We start from the raw sequence: 20,851 nt of genomic DNA, 5'->3' as shown, positions 1-20,851 counted from the left end.
GTAGATATGGAATAAGTATGATTATACCCATGCATAGCTATGAAAGTATTTAAATATCTTTTAAAATATGCTTCTTTAAGAGACTAGATGTGTAGGCATGTTTGGTTATTTTAATTATGTGCTCAGTGTGTACTTTTGTCAGTCTTGTCTGCCACCTTTCATCCACCATTTTGTTATTACTTTTTCTGCTTTCTAATGGAGATGCTTAAACTTGAGGTAATGTGATTTTGGGAGGCTTTTTAATATTAATAATACCCTTAATGTGTCACCTTCAATTGTTATATGGCAATTTTATGTTTTAAGGCAATCTTAGAGCTTTGAAGACATGCTCATTTTTGTTTTGCTAATCATGCATAGCTTCAACCATTTTAAAATGATTATTTACTTATAGTTGTAGCATATTAAAACAATAATTTTAATTCTAATGCACCAGCAGGATGTTTGCTTGAAATATCTTTCCTTATTTTGTAAAGTTTTTTAGTAAAAATTCAGTATCGAATTCAATAACATTTCAGAAAACCAAGGAAGTGCAAATTTTTTATAGGATCTAATATATTGTTTCCTTGGAAACAAATATCTATTATCTCTTTGGAGGTATAATTACTCATTCCTTTAGTGAGTCTTTTTGGGTCTTCCAAGTGTCTGGGACTACTTTAGGTGTGGGGATTAAAATACTGAATAAGACAGAATGCTTGCTCCCATAAGGCTTAATCCTTTGTGGAAATCAAACAACAGACTGTACAAGTACACTGAATCATGATAGAAAGCTAGGTAATAATAAGGGCTGCGAGGAAGAAAAGTAAAGTGCATATGAGCGGTAGTGGAAGTGGGAATACTTTAGAACAGTTTTAGAGTTGTCGGGGAAGATCTCATGGAGGATATGTGTGAGAAGAATGAAATAAGCAAGAGTCAGAGTTAAGCAGTGGGAGCTAGGATTCCCAGGAGAAGGTTAAAGTCCAAGGCACATACAATCTTGGCCTATTAGAGAAGAAGGTCAGTATGAATAGAGATCTTTGAACTTCACCCATAGTGATATCTGAAGAGGGAATGTATTTACTTTTTGTCTTTTGTAATTATTGTCTGTCTTTAATCTTTATTTTTTCCCCAAATATAAACATAATATGTGATTATTGTAAAAGATTAATGATTCATAATGTGCAATAGAAAAGGGGAAGCCTTTCCAGAATTCACTCTCCTCACTCCTCTTCTTCATAACTAAAGTTGGCCTCTGGATGTATAAGTCTTCCCAAATCTTTCCTTATTGTCCCCTTGAGTAAATTTTAAAGTTTCAAGTGCTGGAATTTATCTATATAAAAATTTTAGTTTTCACAATATCCAAATTTGTTGTACAAAGTGTAAATGATACACTTAATGTCCAGTTTTTTAGTTGTTAACCTTATACAGTAAGAGCATATCTAAAAGCTATAAAATAGGATACAAAAAAGCTATAAAATAGGATATTTTGGAGTGTGTTTGCTTTACATTTTCCTTATTTAATAAGGAAAACTGTATTCTTATTCTTACTAGAAATTCTTATTTCTACATGTTGGAATTTATCAGCAAGATAGACCTTACACTTGGCTTAATAAATTTTATGAACTTCAATATGAAATCATGATATTTAATGAGATATACACATAATTTGCATTTTAATATATACTGTTATTATTTCTGTGCGTTATGTGCCAGGAACCTGTGCAAATTTTTTTGATAAGATATTTACAAGTAGGGATTTAAATGTGATATTTTATTTTGTAATAAATTGGCATTTTTGCTATATGATTAAAACATAGTGAGTTAAAATAGTCAAATTGTTACCCTACTAACAAAATAACTTTGAGATTCAAAATTATTAGAAATAGTAATTTGAAATAAACTCACAGTAGCTAAATCCATTTCAAGGTTACATGTTCAGTTTAAGACAGATGGTTTTAGGGTAGGCCTTTAACTTGAGTGTAGTTGAAAATACATGAATATTTCAACATTTTCTTCTTTGAATTGTATAAGATTATATATATATTAACATATCAGCTGTTACATATGATACTGAAGCACTGTGTATAAGGTGTAACAATATGGTAATGTTACAGATTGCCTTTCATTGCATCAGAATTTGTACTTTTAAGTGAATGTTTTCCCAAAAAGGTCGGGCCATGCACATATCTCAGACATACTCCATTCCTAAAAGCATTTTTGAAACTTATTTTCATTGACTTTTAGCCCATTTGGAACACACTAAAAAAACTAATTTTGTTAATTTATGGTTATTAAAATAAGCCCAAGAATTTGATCATTCAGTCCAATCACTTACCTTCTGATTTTTAAAATAAGCCCAAGTTATTAAAATAAAATGGTTATTAAATAAAATAATTATTAAAATAAAATAAGCCCAAGTGTTTGATCTTTCAGTTCAGTCACTTACCTTGCCTATAAACTTGGTGGTTTCCAAAACTTAAAATCAAAGCCACCATAAAATGGATGAGGATACACCACCACTGAGAATCCCTTAAAAAAATAAGTTCCACACACTCTGGAAGGGTTTCCAAAAGAAGATCAGCCAATGATCTCTTAAATAATAGCATTGTTGCCATGATAAGTTAGTAGCCTTCTGAGATTTCTCCCTTGAAGATGAAAGCACTCATTTGTAATATATGATATGAATAAGTATAAGTATTAAGAAAAAATTTAAAACTTGTATCTTATTCATATTATAAAGTTTATTCAGTAATAAAGAAATAGACACTGGAAATGATTGTAACTTCATAAATAAAGTGGAAAGTAAAGCCGATAAGCAATATTAGAAATATTAATATAATAGAAAGTTATTTTGTCAATGTCATTTGCAGCAGACCATACTTAAAAAAAAATACTTCGTCTTTCTCTCTAATGGTTCAGCTTTTATGTATTCGAAATTTATTATTTCCAAGATCTTTGCTTACCTCTCTTTCTCTTATATTATTTTTAAATGATCAAACTGTTGCTTTAGTAATAAAAAGTGATTTTCACATTTTTTAAAATATTAAAATGGGCTGGGCTCAGTGGCTCATGGCTGTAATCCCAGGAGGCTGTAGTGGGAGAGTCGCTTGAGCCCAGGAGTTGGGGACCAGCCTAGGCAACATAGTAAGACCCTGTCTCAACAGAAAATAAAAAAATTAGCTGGGCGTGATGGCACACACCTGTAGCCCTAGCTACTTGAGAGGCTGATGTGGGAGGATTGCTTGAAGCGGGGAGGCTCAGAGCTACAGTGAGCTGTGATCGTACCACTTCACTCAAGCCTGGGTGACAGAGCAAGACTCTGTATAAAAAAAAATAATAATAATTAAAATGCACTAAAGCAAGTTCATGCCTGACGGTTATACCTGACCATATAGTGATCTAGCTTAAGGAAGCTGTGTATAACTTCAGCTTGGTAACTTCTTTGGACAAAGATATTTTCTTTACAATTTAGAAAGATGATTCACTAATATCAAGCTCTGTGTTGCATGTTTGCATATACATGTCTTAAAGTAAAAGGATAATTTTATGCTATAGAAGTTGGGAGGAAATGTAGATATAACTGGCATATTATCTTTAAATTCTGGAAGATTGAAGTATAGAGTTTAAGAACCAGTAAATTTAGGTTTGCAATTTGATACTTCAGAAACTTAAAGTAGGATGCCAGATTTTCATTTTATGTATTACTAAATAAATGAAGTTATGCATCTTAGTTAAATTGTAAAAATTTGTCGTAAGCCGAAAAAAGCATAATGTGGCAGTATAGGTGGTAGGATAAAGAACAAAATTGAAAATTCCAACAACAAAAAATTTGTTTTCTTAAAACCTTTATATACTTTCATTTTTTAAATCTTTTAAACAATTTAGTTTGCTTTAATTTTTGTTTTGTTTTGTTTTGTTAGGCCACAATAAGCCAGCTAAGGAGTGAACTTGCCAAAGGCCCCCAGGAAGTTGCTGTATATGTACAGGAACTACAAAAACTGAAAAGTTCAGTTAATGAATTAACACAAAAAAATCAGGTGAGAATTTTAAAGCTATATATAATAGCAAATTGATTTTATGTATTTTAAATATTAATCTTACATACTTTAAAAAATATATTGGCATAGTACAATGTGACTTATTATTTTTTTTTTTAGTGTTTAATATGTTCACATTATTGTGCAAACCAATCTCCAGAACTTTTTTCATTGTGCAAAGTTGAAATTCTATAACTGTTAACTCTGCATTACTCCTTCTCTCTAGCTCCTGGAAGCTTCCATTCTACTTTCTGTCTCTAAAATTTGACTACCCTAGGTGCCTCATATAAATAGAACCATACAGTATTTGTCTTTTAAAAATGTTGTTTTTTAAATTTTTTCAACTTTGGGTTACTACATCCAACAGTATTTGTCTTTTTGTGACTGACTTATAGTGTCCTCAAGGTTCGTTCGTGTTATAGCTTCTGTCAGAATTTGTTTTTAAGGCTGAATAACATTTTGTTGTATGTATATATGTTATTCATTCATCTGTTGATAGACACTTGGATTGCTTCAATCTTTTGGCTGTAATGCTACTTTCAACATGGCTGTACAAATATCTCTTTGTCACGTTGCTTTCAATTCTTTACCTGTAAGTGGAATTGGTAGATCATATGATAATTCTATTTTTAATTATTTGAGGAACTGCCATACTAATTTCCATAGTGGCTGTAACCCTTTTATATTCCCACCAACTGTACCAGGGTTCCAGTTTCTCTACATCCTCACCAACACTTACTTTCTTTTTCTTTTTTGAGAGTAGCCATCTTAATGGGTATAGGGTGGTGGTATCTCATTGTGGCTTTGATTTGCATGCCCCTAATGACTACGTTGTTGAACATCTTTTAACGTGCTTGCTGGCCATATGCAACAAAACTGGGTTTCATTGTTGTTATTGAGTTGCAGGAGTTCTTTATATATTCTGGATATTAACCCCTTATCAGATATGTGATTTGCAAATATTTTATCCCATTCTGTAGGAATGTTAAATTTTGATGTAGTCTGATTTATCTACTTTCATTTTTGTTAAGGTCTATTTGGTGTCATATCCAAAAAATCATTGCTAAACCTAGTGTCATGAAGCTTTTCTTTTGTTTTCTTATAAGAGTTTTCTAATTTTTAGGTCTTATGTTTAGGTTTTTGATCCATTTTGATTTAATTTTGTATATAGTATAAGGTAAGGGTCTAATTTTATTCTTTCGTACATGGATATCCATTTTTCCCAGCAACATTTGTTGAAAAGACTGTCCTTTCCCCATTGAATAATCTTGGCACCCTTGTCAGAAATTATTTGACCATTGTCTTAGTCTGTTTGGGCTCCTATAATAAGATACTATAAACTGGGTAGCTTATAAACAATAGAAATTTATTTTTTACTATTTTGGAGGCTGAGAAGTTCAAAATCAAGGCACTAGCAGATTTGGTGTCTGGTGAAACATTGCTTTCTGGTTCATAGATGGTGCCTTCTCACTGTGTCCCACATGGTGAAAAGAACAAGAGACCTCACTGGGGCCTCTTTTGTAATTCCATTCATGAGAACTCAACCCTGAGGACCTAATTACCTCTGAAATGCCCCATCTCCTAATACCGTCTCCTTGAGGGTTAGAGTTTCAGTATATGAATTTTGGGGGGACACAAACATTCAGACCATAGCAACAATATATGCAAAGGTTTATTTCTGGCTCTCTATTCTATTCCATTGGACTCTATGTCCATCTTTATGCTAGTACTACACTGTTTTGATTACTGTAGCTTTGTAATAAGTTTTAAAATCAGGAAGATAAGCCTTCAACTTTGTTTTGTATTTTTAAATGTTAGTATTTTCTGTATTGTTTCTTTATAAATGAGCAACATTGGCCAGGCGCGGTGGCTCACGCCTGTAATCCCAGCACTTTGGGAGGCCAAGGCGGGCAAATCACCTGAGGTCAGGAGTTTGAGACCAGCCTGGCCAACATGGTGAAACCCCATTCTATTAAAAATACAAAAATTAGCTGGGTGTGGTGGCACATGCCTGTAATCCCAGCTACTTAGGAGGCTGAGGCAGGAGAATCACTTGAACATGGGAGGCAGAAATTGCAGTGAGCCGAGATCATGCCACTGCACTCCAGCCTGGGCCACAGAGTGAGATTCCATCTCAAAAAATAAAGAGCAACATATAGTATTTTGTTTGGGGTTAGGGGAGGTACTAATATTAATACTTTTTCCCTTTGTCTTTACTTTTTTGGTGGTGGGGCAATAGAGAGTTATGAAACCCTTTTATTCAGAGATGTGAATGTGTTGGTTAAGTTGTAATAACTTAACATTTTCGTGAAATATAATAAGGAAAAAGTCAAGAAAGAAAAAAATAGGGCATAAGGGAATAAAGAGAAATATACTTAGCTATAAATATTAAACCTCCTGCCAACAGCCATGTGTATGAGCTTGAAAGTAGATGCTCCAATCCTAGTCAAGTTTTCAGAAACTGTAGTTCTGGCCAGCAGCTTACTATAACCTCATGAGAGACCCTGAGGTGAAATCACCCAGTTAAGCCACTTCTAGATTCCTGACCCTCAAAAACTATATGATATAATAGATATTGTTTTAGGCTGCTGCCATGAAGTTTCAGGGTAATTTGCTGCCATGAAGTTTCAGGGTAACTTGCTGCCCTTGGCAAGCACTTCTTTTTACATTCTCAAAATGATTAAGGACTCCAAAGAGCCATTTTTGGGTGAGGTTATATCTATGGACACTTGTCATATCGAAATTTAAAAGTAATTAAAAAATATTAATTTATTTAAAAAACATTAACTCATTAAATATTAACATAAATAGCATTTCTTATGAAAAATGACCATTTTCTAAAACAAAAGAATTCAGCAAGAATAGTTGTGATGTTTCACATTTTTGGAAACCTCTTTAATGTCTAGCTTAATATAGGACAGGTAGATTCTCATATCTGCCTTTACATTAAATCTATTGTAGTATATGGTTGAAGTATATGAAGAAAATTTAGTCTCACACAGATATGTAGTTGGAAAAGGAAGGAATATTTTAATACTTTTTCAGATAATTGTGGCTTTCTTTATTTGATACTGTGCTCAAATTTGATAATAGTGTCTTAAAAGTTAGTTACAATGTAGAATCTGAAACCGAGTCAGTGGACTTTTTGTACACTGTAACATTAAAATTTGATCTATCTTGCCTTTTGAGTGGATCTTTTCCTGTGCGTGATTTTATAAGATCATGCATTAGTCATGTGGAAAATATTGGTTCACTGAGTTACTCAGATCTTCCAAATTTTGATACATTTTATTATACAATATAAAAACAGTCACATTTGTCAATATCACCATCAATCTCAGATTAGGCTTTAAATATGAGGAAGCTGTCAAGCTCATGGTGGTGGATACATGTTTTCCAAAATTCTAAGCTGTATTTGAAAGCTTGAGTTTTATCACTGGCAACAAATACTATCAATTCTATTCTTTAAAGTGACAGATTCCCTTCCTACTCAAGTCCGAATATTAATAGTCTGTCGGTCTTTCTAGTAAAAGTGGTGTTTTATAAAAAAAAAGTGTGGCTAGTTCAGTATAACTCAATCACATGAGTACTTTTCTTCATGACAACTGTATTATACTTTGGTGTGGAGGAGAAATGGTCCATGTATACTTTCTATTTTTTATTTTTCTTGCTACTACAAATATTCAAATATTATAGCTATGAACATTCATATATAAATCTTATGCATTAGTACAAGAATTTCTGTATGTTAGATACTCGAAGTGAAATTCCTGTCCTGTAGGGCAGACACGTGCTCAGATTTACTAGATGACCTCCAGCTATTTTCCAAAGTAATTATACCAGTTTACCATTGCCCCTTTCCCCATCAACTCTTGGTGTTGATTGATGTTTAAAATATAATCTTTCATAGCTGTGCTTTTCCCTAGTAAGCCTCTAGATCCTTGTGCCCCTTTTATATCCTGTCAAACTACACGTAGAAAACTTCTACATAATTTAGTTTTGCCTTTGTCCCTCTGTTTGATTTTTAATTTCTTTGAACCCAGAGCTTACCTTCTATCTCTTGGAAGCTGACCAGGATATGTAGAGTAGCAGTTTGCAAGCAGTGAGTGTTGATGATCAGTGTTATTATGTATTTCTCAAACATTAAGCTATTAATAAAGGACATGATTTGATATTGATAGCTGAAATGTACAGTCAAATACTCTAGCACACATTTTGTGTGTGTTGTGTGTATGTATATTCACACGTGCACATTATTGAAAGAAGTCCTGTGGCTATTTTATGAATAATACATAGAATCAAGATTATTTTAGTGTGTTAGAATTGGAACATTTCTTATTAGGGAATAATAAGACCTTCTACTAATCTTAATAATGCCTTACATAAATTTAACACTTTGCAGTTTTGTTTTGTTTTTTCCAAAGGGTTTCTCTGTTTGGGATTTGGTCACCAGTCAGTGCAAGCCCACAGTTGCATCTGCCTTTTCTTATTATCCTCACTATCTACTTCTATCACCCCTCCTTACCCCATGTCTTTGGTAAACCATAATTTTTGACAGTGGTGATTTTCAAGTGCTTTGAATTTGGAATCTCTTTACTTGGTCATTTGAAGGCTATTACATGAAATGTCCTGGGCAGCTTTTGTGGGTCACAGGTAGTATCAACGTGGATAGGTAACATTGTAATATATAATGGTTGGAAAAGATAATTGCTTTTGTGTTAATGTCAAGGTTTTCAGGTTTAAACCAGTGTTTTATAATTACTAGCCTTGAAAACTTAAAAACATAATGGAAAAATTGAAGAAACTTTCTTCCTAGTTTTTAATAAAAATAACTTCTGACATTTAAACAGCTCAATTAACTGTTTCCTTATAAATTCTAAACAAAATTATATTGCTTATCTACAGTCACTACAATATAATATAGGTCATTGGAAGAGACAGAGATTTTTTTGGGTCTCATCCTTCATCGCTTTTCTCCATTGCTCTCCTTTTTCACCAGTCCCAGTTCTAAGATGCTCACATGCCAAAGTGGGAGCCACATTTGGCCAGTAGTTATTATATCGCTTGTATTACCACTGCATTGCAAAGTGGTATATTGATAAGAACAGTATAGTGCAGTAGTCACAGGCATTCTTAAATCTCAGCTTTGCCACTTACTGGCTGTGACACTAAGCCTCTGAGAGTCTGTTTACTCTCCTGCTAAGAAATATTATTATACCCACTTACCTCTTAGGATTAATAGGAACATTACATAAATTAATAGAAGGTAAAGTGCTTATTGACTTTTAGTAAGCACCTTAGTGAATGTGGGTTGTTGTTGGGTTTTTTTTTTTTTTTTTTTTTAAATGAGACAGAGTCTCACTTTTTCACATAGGCTGGAGTGCAGTGGTGCGATCTCAGCTCACTGCAACCTCCATCTCCCGAGTTCAAGTGATTCTCTTGCCTCAGCCTCCTGAGTAACTGGGATTACAGGTACGCACCACCACGCCCGGCTAATTTTTGTATTTTTAGTAGAGACGGGGTTTCACCATGTTGGTCAGGCGGGCCTCAAACTCCTGACCTCGTGATCTGCCCGCCTCGGCCTCCCAAAGTGCTGGGATTACAGATGTGAGCCACTGCACCCGGCTGGTTGTTGTTTTTAATTGTTAAGTGTTGTGATACAGGATTGGGTCAAGACCAAGGTGAGAGTTTTCCTAATTTACTGCCTAGTAAATTAGGCAGCAAAAGGCTTTTGTATAAAACATAACTTTTTAGCTGAGTCTTTAAGGTTGCTAAGGAGCATTTCATATGGCAGAGGGGTTAAGACATTTCATTTTGAGAGCTAGGTGTACAAAAGGCATAGAACAATGTAAGAGCATATGTATCTCATAAAATAAGAGACGTTGGCGAGCTACAAAGTAGTTTAATTTGTTCATTCTCACCAAGCTCTTCTGAGGAACAAGTGAGATGAGATCTCTGAAATAACTTTGTAAGCTATGAAGCATTAAAAAATGGCACTCTTTTTATATTCATTTCATTATCTGAACAAGTAACAAATGAAAAATGGAGCGTAATATAGGGAAATTGTCACTGTAAGAATATATATTGAGATAACAATTGGTGAGAAAATAAAAAGGGACTGGATACTTGGAAGGGAAGAATTTTGCTTACCCAAATGATAATTAGGTTATAACATAGGATTAACATGCATTTTATAATTTAAATTTGAATAGGATATATTTTAGGGAGTACAAATTGATTTATTGAATGTCTCAATTGTGTTATGAAAAATTTATTGGATTTAGAATCATAATCCATGATTCTACCATTTGACCAATCATATCAGGCTCTGTCAACTTCACCTTCCTCATCTGTAAATCGCCATCTCATGTTTTGTTGTAAAGATTAATATGGAGAAGTGAAAATGCTCTTATTATTTTTTAATGAATTTCACTATAGTTTAAAAAGTCACTCTTCAAAAACCATGTATTCACTATAATATTTTGCTTCAGATTCCATGGGAAGACCATAATAAAAATGAAAAGTTTTAATAATAAAATATAGTTAGTCTTTTGCCTGTAAAAATTACAAAGTGTGAGTGGATTAGATTCTTTTAAAAAGAAAGAAAGTGGTTTCGGTACTTTTAAAGAAAATTTAATTCTCTTTCATGTTTGTAATAATGCTGGTAGATTTTGGTTAATTTTTTTAGGACAAGGCAATTTTAAACAGTCCCTAGTTGTTGCCATATGTTTTTTGCCTTTTAAAGAGTGAAACTATCAGCCGGGCGTGGTGGCTCATGTCTGTAATCCCAGCACTTTGGTAGGCCAAGGCGGGCAGATCACAAGGTCAGGAGATCGAGACCAGCTTGGCCAACATGGTGAAACCCTGTCTCTACTAAAAATACAAAAAATTAGCTGGGCATGGTGGCGGGCGCCTGTAGTCTTAGCTACTTGGGAGGCTGAGGCAAGAGAATGGTGTGAACCCGGGAGGTGGAGCTTGCAGTGAGCCAATATTGTGCCACTGCACTCCCGCCTGGGCGACAGAGCGAGACTCCATCTCAAAAAAAAAAAAAAAGGAGTGAAACTATCTCAAGGGTGTATAGAAAGGTGGGATTAGTTGGTTACTTTCTAAGTAAGTCTGTGGGGAAGAAGACTCTAACTCATTATATGCCTTAATTTTTGTAGCGTATTTTAAAAGGTATGTTCCATCCAAGTTCTCAGTGTATGTGAACAAGGTTGCATTTATGAAATTCAGTAACTTAGAATTCTCTTTACAAAAGATGATTTATAGCTGGCCGGGCGCGGTGGCTCAGGCCTATAATCCCAGCACTTTGGGAGGCCGAGGTGGGCGGATCATGAGGTCAGGAGATCGAGACCATCCTGGCTAACATGGTGAAACCCCGTCTCTACTAAAAATACAAGAAAATTAGCTGGTCATGGTGGCGGGAGCCTGTAATCCCAGCTGCTGGGGAGGCTGAGGCAGGAGAATGGCGTGAACCCTGAGAGGCGGAGCTTGGAGTTAGCTGAGATCGCGCCACTGCACTCCAGTCTGGGCGACAGAGTGAGACTCTGTCTCAAAAAAGAAAAAGAAAAAAAAAAGATGATTTATAGATTAATGAATAATTTGCTTACAAATTCTAAAACAAATGTTTCCCTAAACAAAACAAATGTAGAATTATGTCAAGAAAAATTTGGAATTACAAAGAAATGTTTATAAAAAGATAATTTTTCTGACATAGTTGAATCAGAAGTATTATTTTTGTTCTGTGATTTTCTTGGCTCTATGTCTTTTTTTCTGTTTTTGTTGCTTAGTCAAAGCACACATCTTGTAGCTAATTTTGCTGTAAACTTAATGGTTGCTCTTCTTACTTTTAAGTCTGTCTGTCATCCTCTCTTATAAGTACTCTTTTTTTTTTTTTTTTTTTTTTTAGCGACAGGGTCTTGCCCTTGTTGCCCAGGCTGGAGTGCAGTGGCGTGATCTTAGTTCACTGCAGCCTTAAACTCTTGGGCCCAAGCATGCCTCCTGCTTTAGCCTCTCGGGTAGCTAGGTCTATAGGTGCATACCGCCATGCCTGGCTAATTTGTTTTTCTTTTGGTAGAGATAGAGTCTTGCTATATTGCCCAGGCTGGTCTTTAACTCCTGACCTCAAGTAATCTTTCTGTCTCAGCCTCACAGAGTGCTGGGATTACAGGTGTGAGCTGCTGCACCTGGCCTCTCTTATACATACTTTTATCATCTTTCTGGACACTGCTTTTCCATAGTATATTTCTGTTTGATAAGTAACACTAGCTTACTTTTTCTTAGACAAATATTCAAGAACCTTTATTGCTGCGTTTCCCATGTTGGGGAACGCAGCAATAAAGATCTATTATCCCCTGTGAAATAATAGGGTTTTGCTGTCACCCCACCTGAAACTTGTTTGCCTTTTCCTTCATGTGTTATACATTTATATAGAGCAGATGGCATGTATCATATGTATGTATTCCATGATTTTTCCCATTGCTTTTAAAACCAGGCTCAAACTTCATTGTATTTAGATGATCTTAACTAGCTAGCTCCCCTTGACTTTGCTCATTTTTAAAAAAAATTGTGCCTTAAGAAATTTGACACACTTTTAATCCATTCTGACTCATGCATTATGTTTTAACTTGCTTAGAAGGTTTTTGTTGTTGTTGTTTGTTTAGTTGTGTGTATTTCATTTAGAGTATATTTTGTTTAAAGCATGAAGGCTTTGATTGTTCTTTCCTATTTCAGTATCATCCCCTTCCAGCGCACTGCATGTAAGTTTGTACACTAAAGGTCCACTAACTGACTCACCAGATACTTACAGTAGCTTCTTATCCTGGCTGGATGTCTTACAGAATTTAGTTAAAATTCTGATCCATATTTTTTGCTTAAATATGTTTACTTAAAATGTTCAGTGTTAATTTTTACAACCCCACTGAGACCAGGCTTTGACATTAGATTAGGTTGGTTGATCCAGGTCTTTGATTAGAAGTGTTATTTTTATGTTTTATACTTGATTGCATTGAAAAATGACAAAATTTAAGGCAGGTGATTAGCTTTAGATCATTTTTTAATACACCTAGAAAAAAATTTGAATTAGTCTTAGCTTGTGACTCCAAAACTTGGTCTTTAACAAGAAGAGCATAAAAAGATGCAATCAGTAGGTTAGGTGCATTAGAACAGTGGATGATATTGCTGTGCTAAAGCTCTTACCAACTATGAAATTGCACAGTGAAAAATCAAAGTTTGCATAGTATATTTTTACTCAAAATAATTTGTTGGTAGAATGGTAGTTTCAGTTTTTAACTCAAATGGAAGAATATAAATATGTCACATAACCTAAAAAATCCAGTAGATTTTATTTTTTTTTTAATGTCAACATTTGCTTGGCAATTCTTAAGTTGTATTAGTAGATTTTAGTTAAGTGGACCAATAGTGAAATCACAAGTTAGTATGTAATGATTTAATTCTTGACTAGAACATTGTCACTGTTTTATATTTTAATATTGACTAAAATGTATAGTAGGAGACAGTACTGCTCCAAAGATTGTTTGAGTAATTGGAGTAATTAAAAATATTAGAAAAGGAAATAAATTGTTAAATTGATATTTTAGACCTTGACAGAAAACTTGCTGAAAAAAGAACAAGACTATACTAAGTTAGAGGAGAAACATAATGAAGAATCTGTGAGTAAAAAGAATATTCAGGCAACCCTTCATCAAAAAGACCTAGATTGTCAACAGCTTCAGTCAAGATTGTCTGCATCTGAAACCTCACTGCATAGAATACATGTAGAACTAAGTGAAAAAGGAGAAGCTACTCAAAAGCTCAAAGAAGAATTATCTGAGGTAGAGACCAAGTACCAGCATCTAAAGGTGGAGTTTAAGCAGCTACAACAACAGAGAGAAGAAAAGGAGCAGCATGGGTTACAACTCCAAAGTGAAATTAATCAAGTAAGAGCTGTTAATTTTATTTATTGTAATTCTCCCTCTGGTTTCTTCTTCGTGTACTTGATGGTTATTTGATCATAATATAGTTCATGTTGAAAAAATATTATCATTTTAAAAGATTAACTCTTAACTTTTATATCCTGTAGTGTTGTCAGATCTCATTTCTTTTAATTTGTTTCCCTTAAAAAAATTATAATATCCATCTTACAGCTTTGTGGGGAAATGTTTATGAATTGATACTATAAATTGCTTAGGATGGTACCTGGGGCGTGTAGGTACTCACTAGATTTTAGCTATTATAATTAATTTGAATTGTTGACCATTCTTTCATTTGAAATTTTTTTGTTACTAAATTTTAAAAGCATCATTATTATAAAACAAATAGCATACAAATTGGATATTTTTAAAAAATTATGTGTTTTAGGGAAAACTTTTTTGAAAATAAATAAAAATTAGATATTTTGTAGAAAGTGAATCAGCCCTAATGCTGTGGCTATTTTGTATAGGTAAATAATATATGAATTATATATATATGAACTATATATTATATATTTATATATTTATGAAATATATATTATATATTTATATATTTATGAAATATATATTATATATATTTATATATAGTACATATACACACAATATATCATGATATTCATATGATATTGATATATAATTCATATATTATTCATATCATATATATTATATACAATTCATATATTATTTACCTATATAGCTCATATTTTGAACTACATTATTTACCTACACAAAAGTATTTTGTGTAGGTAAATCTAGCTTAAAGGCAAAAATATTTTGTATAGGTTAATAATATAGTGGCTATCAGATGAAGTTTAATGCAAGTTTTGACTTTGCTATTAACTTAATTTTTTAATACCTGTGTTCTAATTATTGCTTTAGGTAACATTGAAAATTGGTTGAAAATGGAAATTGGGGGATATTCAAGTCTCAGCTACTTTTTTGATAACGTTCAGCTGTTTTTCTAAAATGGCAGTGATACTTTATTTTACTATAATTAATAATTTTCATGGCTTTCTATCCTTTAGTAATAATAATAATCATGATTATGTTAGTAATTTAATGAGCTTCAGTTATGTTTCAGAAATTAGAGTAAGCACTTCACATATGCTAATACTAATTTTTGAGTTTGGACTGTGAGTTCCATGATACAGTGAATCAGAAGAATTAAGAATATTTCTGTAACATGTCTTCTCCTTCCCTGCTTCTGCTGGCCCTGTCCTCCTTGTCTCACTCTTAAACCACTGTAACAACCGCTAACTGATCTGCCTTCCTTCTTGCCCCTGACAAATTGATTCTTTATATAGGCATCAGAGTAATCTATATTAAAGGCAAATCTTACCATGTTCCAACCATGCTTTAAGCCCATTAATAACTCTTTATGGCCTAATGGATTAAGTTGAGGTCCCTTGTTATGACATGCACTATCCATAGTGATCTTGTTGGCTCACCTCCTCAGCAATTTACCCTTCTTTTCCTTATTCTTCACTGCAAGAATATGGAAGTGTCTTTAGTTTTTTCCTACATGTGTGCTGTGTCTTGCTTTTGTTGTATCATTCAGTCTGTCTTCTTGACCTGAAATATTCTTTTTATTCCTCTTCACCTTGATAGATACTATTTACTTCACTTGTCACTTTTTATAATTTTTTTTTTCTAGGGAACAAGATCATGCTCCTTATAGCAATGTGGATGGAGCTGGAGGCCATTGTCCTAAGCGAGCTAATATAGGAACAGAAAATCAAATACCACATGTTCTCACTTAAAAGTGGGAGCTAAATATTAAGTACATATGGACACAAAGAAGGGAACAACAGACAGCCAGACCTGCTTGAGGGTGGAAGGTGGGAGGAGGGTGAGGATCGAAAAACTGCCTATTGGGTACTATGTTTATTACCTAGGTAATGAAATAATCTGTACACCAAACCCCTGTGACACGTAATTTACCTATATAACAAACCTGCACATGTATCCCTGAACCTAAAATAAAAGTTAAATATTTGAAAAAATTTAAAAAATATATTTAGGGGGTAAAAGTGCAGATTTCTTGCATGTATGTGTTGTGTAATGTTGAAGTCTGGACTGTTAGTGTACCCATTGCCCGTATAGTAACCATTGTACCCAACAGGTAATTTTTCAACCCTCACCCGCCCCCCCACACTCTCCCTAAAAATCCTTTCTAAACATGCCACTGCTTCCCCACACCCAAGATAGCTTAAGCATGTACATATCTTTAATATTTTACTTATACCATAATATAGTTTATTATCATAATTTATGTCTTTCTTTAATAGACTCTGAACTCTTCGGGTGCAAAGACCATCTCTTATTCATTTTTTATTTTTACTGCCTGACATTTGGCTTGATTTTTTTTTTTTTTTTTTTAAGACAGAGTTTCACTTTGTCACCCAGGCTGGAGTGCAGTGGCATGATCTCGGCTCATTGCAACCTCCATTTTCCAGGTCCAAGCAATTCTCATGCCTCAGCCTCCTGAGTAGCCGGGACTTCAGGCACATGCTACCACACCTGACTGACTTTCTGTATTTCAGTAGATATGGGGTTTCACCATGTTGCCCAGGCTGGTCTTGAACTCCTGAGCTCAGGCAGTCCACCCTCCTCAGCCTCCCAAAGTGCTAGGATTACAGGCATGAGCCACCGCGCCCAGCCAGCATTTTGCTTGTTAATCTGCCTATGTTTTAGTGAGTGAATGAATGAATAAATATAAGCATTCATAGTGGAAGGAAACTGAGCCATGGGGATATCAATGAATAACTTAAACTAACTTACATATTTGAGTTTTAGTTCAGATAAACAAATTTAGCATTTATGCTTTCTTTTTTTCTTTTTCTTTTCTTTTGAGATGGAATCTCACTTTGTCGCCTAGGCTGGAGTGCAGTGGCGAGATTTCAGCTCACTGCAACCTCTGCCGCCCGGGTTCAAGCGATTCTCCTGCCACAGCCTCCTGAGTAGCTGGGATTACAGGCCTGAGCCACTGTGCCTGGCTGCATTTATGCTTTCTAAAAGACACATCCCTCATTTACTAGGGGATACATAAATGAATAAGAAACAGTACCTACCTTTAATAATTGTGTAAATATCATGGAGAGGATAAGGCAAGTACTATCTATCATACCAAAGATTATGAGAATTATAATAAAAGGATTCTGTATATTATGGGAAATTGGAAGAGTTTCTTTCTTTTGTTCCCCCCTCTTAGTACTTCAGCTGTTGTAATTTTTAATCCATTTATGTGATCAGGAAATCTTTGTGTTAGAGAGAGGAGGTGGTACTTGGAATTGGGAATATCGGATAGGTTTTGACAGGTGGCCGTTTGAAAGCAGATGTGTCTTCCAGCCAGAGGGATTAGTGAGAGCGAACTAGTGGCAGGAAAGTGTTGTAAGAGGTAGGAAGGAACACTGATTTGCTGTTAGGATAGGGTATGTATAACAGGGTGGACTACTCGTGATGGTTCTTAACTCCCTTAGTTTTAATTGGGTGGCATTTGTAAAGTTAATGAATGAGGGTCACCATATATATATATATATATGATCATTTCCTGTATTTTATTTAGAAATTATGTGCCAGTATGAGGACTTGGGAATGCACTGGGCACTATCCAATACCCAAATGTAAAAAGTTAACTGTAGTAGTTCTTGGCTATGGAAAACCAACAAGAATCACTGTGGAACTTTAAACAATACTGTAAAATAGATCTGAGTGTGTACTAAGTGTCTTAATTTTTAAGTTGTATTTTATTCTTTTAAGTTCCTGAAAATTCCAGCACTTATATCCAAACAAGAACCTGCATTTGTTTTAAGAGAGCAGTAACATAACACAAAAACAAAAATTGTGATGTTTAACCATAATTTTATGTGATTCATTATAATATATGATTAAAATTCAGTTGCAGTTAAAATTACTGTATAAAATCTTAGGTTTCCCCAAAGTATCACGAAAATTAAGATATTGTACTTATTTTGGTGAAAAGTAAAACATTGTTTGGAAAGTAGGTGGTGCTGTGTGTGTGTTTATACATATGTACATACATTTTTTTTTTCTTTTTTTAAAGTTACATAGCAAACTTCTGGAGACAGAGCGCCAACTAGGGGAAGCTCATGGTAGGCTGAAGGAACAGAGACAGCTTTCAAGTGAAAAGTTGATGGATAAAGAACAACAAGTGGCTGATTTACAACTCAAACTTTCTCGGTTAGAAGAGCAGGTAAGCTAGCATTTTCAATTTATTGATAGGCTTGAGGCATCTTTAACATGATTATGATTCATCAATCTGTTAATTGTCAAAGCTTTAATTGGACTTTTTAAAGTGCAAATTTATTGCTCTCCAATAGCAACATCCTGCTTATTAACTACATTAAGTCATTTTGTTGTAATTGTATTCCCTAAAGTTCTCAACAGAAATGCACAAGGAAAACTACTCTTTCAGCTTTAGGCAGGAAAAATTCTGGGGGTGAACCCATCAGGCTGCTAGAGTCTTCCTACTCAGGAAGGACTACTTCCTAATGAAACAGTAAACTATGAATTGTTGGTAAAGATCGTTAATGACATGTAGTTGGTATATATAAACTTTGAGTTTCCATTTAAGGATTTTTGCTTTTAAAAATTAAGCATATATTTGAATGCTGTCCCTCATTAGACTTGCAGTTGCCATAAATGATGCCTGTAATATAAAGTAAAAGTTATTAAATTGCATCTTTATTGCAATTAAACACACTTTTTTATTTTTAAGTTTTTAATTTTTAATTTAATTTTATTTGTTTTTGAGACAGGGTCTCACTCTGTCACCCTGGCTGGAGTGTAATGGCTTGATCTCGGCTCACTGCAACGTCCGCCTCCTGGGTTCAAGCAATTATCCCACCTCAGTCTCCCCAGTAGGGACTACAGATGTGCGCCACTACGCCCAGCTAATATTTGTATTTTTTGGTAGAGACGGGGTTTTACCATGTTGGCCAGGCTGGTCTTGAACTCCTGACCTCAAGTGATTTGCCTGCCTCGGCCTCCCAAAGTGCTGGGATTACGGGTGTGAGCCACCACAACTGGCCAGAATTAAACACATATTCTACGATAAAATCTGCAGCTTCAGCAATAGATTTTCTTCTAGACCTAAAATCTTAGATGTGGTAGATGATCCTATTCTTTTCCAATAAGTGATAATTATGACTACTAAGGAAAAAAATAAAAGAAATACTGATATGTGGTTTAAATTATTGTTAAAAATAATTTATATGTAATTAATTCCTTGATCATACTAGTTTACAAAAAAATAATAAACTAAATGCCAGCCTGGAGAAAGTTTTTTTAGGATAAGCCTATTTATAGAAAATACTTTCTTTAACATGAGATTAAGATTCTGTAAGTAATGAGGTACTGCTTTTTTTCTTTTTTCTTTTTTTTTTTTTGAGACGGAGTCTCTTTCTGTCACCCAGGCTGGAGTGCAGTGGCGCAATCTCGGCTCACTGCGACCTCTGCCTTTCAGGTTCAAGTGATTCTCCTGCCTCAGCCTCCTGAGTAGCTGGGACTACAGGCATCTGCCACCACGCCCAGCTAATTTTTGTATTTTTTTTTTTAGTAGAGACAGGGTTTCACCATATTGGCCAGGCTGGTTTCGAACTCCTGACCTTGTGATTCGCCCACCTTGGCCTCCCAAAGTGCTGGGATTACAGGCATGAGCCACTGTGCCCAGCCGAGGTACCACTTTTAAAGTTTATCTTATATATTCCTGAATTTTTTGTTCTGTTCAGACTTGAGAATTGAAGTAATGCCAGATACTTATGAATGATAGCATTATGCCTTTAAGTTCTCAATTGACAATCTACATTTTTTTAAGTTGAAGGAAAAAGTTACAAATTCTACAGAATTGCAGCATCAATTAGATAAAACAAAGCAACAGCATCAAGAACAACAGGCTCTTCAGCAAAGCACCACGGCAAAACTTCGAGAAGCTCAGGTAAACATTAGTTGCATTATTAGCCTTGTAAACACAAGTTAATTACCATTACATAGAATATAAGAGAAAAAATAAAATTAATTAATCCAAATCATTATCCTTTTGTTGTGGTAAAACTAGAAAGTACAAAATACTTGATTGTGAGGGATTTTGATAACTTTGAAGTCTGGATAATCAGAAAATTATTTTTCTTTTGATTACTATGTTGAAAAGTTTTTCCAACATAATGTAAAATATTTATTATAAACTAATTTATTATGTATTTATTATATTTTATATATTAATTTACTTAAATTTATTAGATTTATCTATTAAATCTGTTTAGTTAAATACATTTATTTAAATTACTTATAAATAATTTATTCATTATTGTTTATTATTGACTAAAATACAGTATTTGGAAAATCAAAAATGTTCAAATAAAATTTTCTGGCATCATTAGCCCAGTAAAGAAGAATATTTTGTATTTCCTTCAGTAGAACTTAGTATTTGTTGGTCATTTCTTTTCCTGCTTTGTAACCATCATCTGAACACTGGAATTGTAGGTGTAGAAAATATAATTGTTTGGGTTAAATTTATACAAAGTCTGCAGCATAGCTTAGAATATTGAAAGAAGTTTTCATTTTGTTATGGTAAGGGGAGGTTGCCCAAATGCTGAAATGAATTTGACTTTGATATTTTTTAATTCATTCTTTTTTTTTTTTTTTGAGACGGAGTCTTGCTCTTTCGCCCAGGCTGGAGCTGGAGTGCAGTGGCGCTATCTCGGCTGACTGCAAGCTCCGCCTCCTGGGTTCACACCATTCTCCTGCCTCAGCCTCCCGGGTAGTAGCTGGGACTACAGGCATCCGCCACCGTGCCCGGCTAATTTTTTGTGTTTTTAGTAGAGATGGGGTTTCACCGTGTTAGCCAGG

General features: G+C 34.3%; 1 protein-coding gene across 5 annotated transcripts in view; it reads left to right on the top strand.

Moving 5' to 3' along the window:
• The window catches only part of EEA1 (early endosome antigen 1), a 156,819-nt gene that overhangs the window by 83,258 nt on the left and 52,710 nt on the right, over nt 1–20,851 (top strand). For all 5 annotated transcript variants that reach the window (XM_016923975.4, XM_522610.9, XM_016923974.4 and 2 more), the window contains 4 exons: nt 3,897–4,013; nt 13,613–13,951; nt 18,048–18,197; nt 19,821–19,940. In XM_016923975.4, the coding sequence (XP_016779464.2) occupies nt 3,897–4,013; nt 13,613–13,951; nt 18,048–18,197; nt 19,821–19,940 (726 nt within the window). The remainder of the gene's footprint in view (nt 1–3,896; nt 4,014–13,612; nt 13,952–18,047; nt 18,198–19,820; nt 19,941–20,851) is intronic.

The sequence above is a fragment of the Pan troglodytes genome, chromosome 10 (genome assembly GCF_028858775.2).
Source record: "Pan troglodytes isolate AG18354 chromosome 10, NHGRI_mPanTro3-v2.0_pri, whole genome shotgun sequence".
Lineage (NCBI taxonomy): Eukaryota > Metazoa > Chordata > Mammalia > Primates > Hominidae > Pan > Pan troglodytes.
The sequence above is the reverse complement of the archived record's forward strand: the minus strand, read 5'-3'. Positions and strand labels throughout refer to the sequence as shown.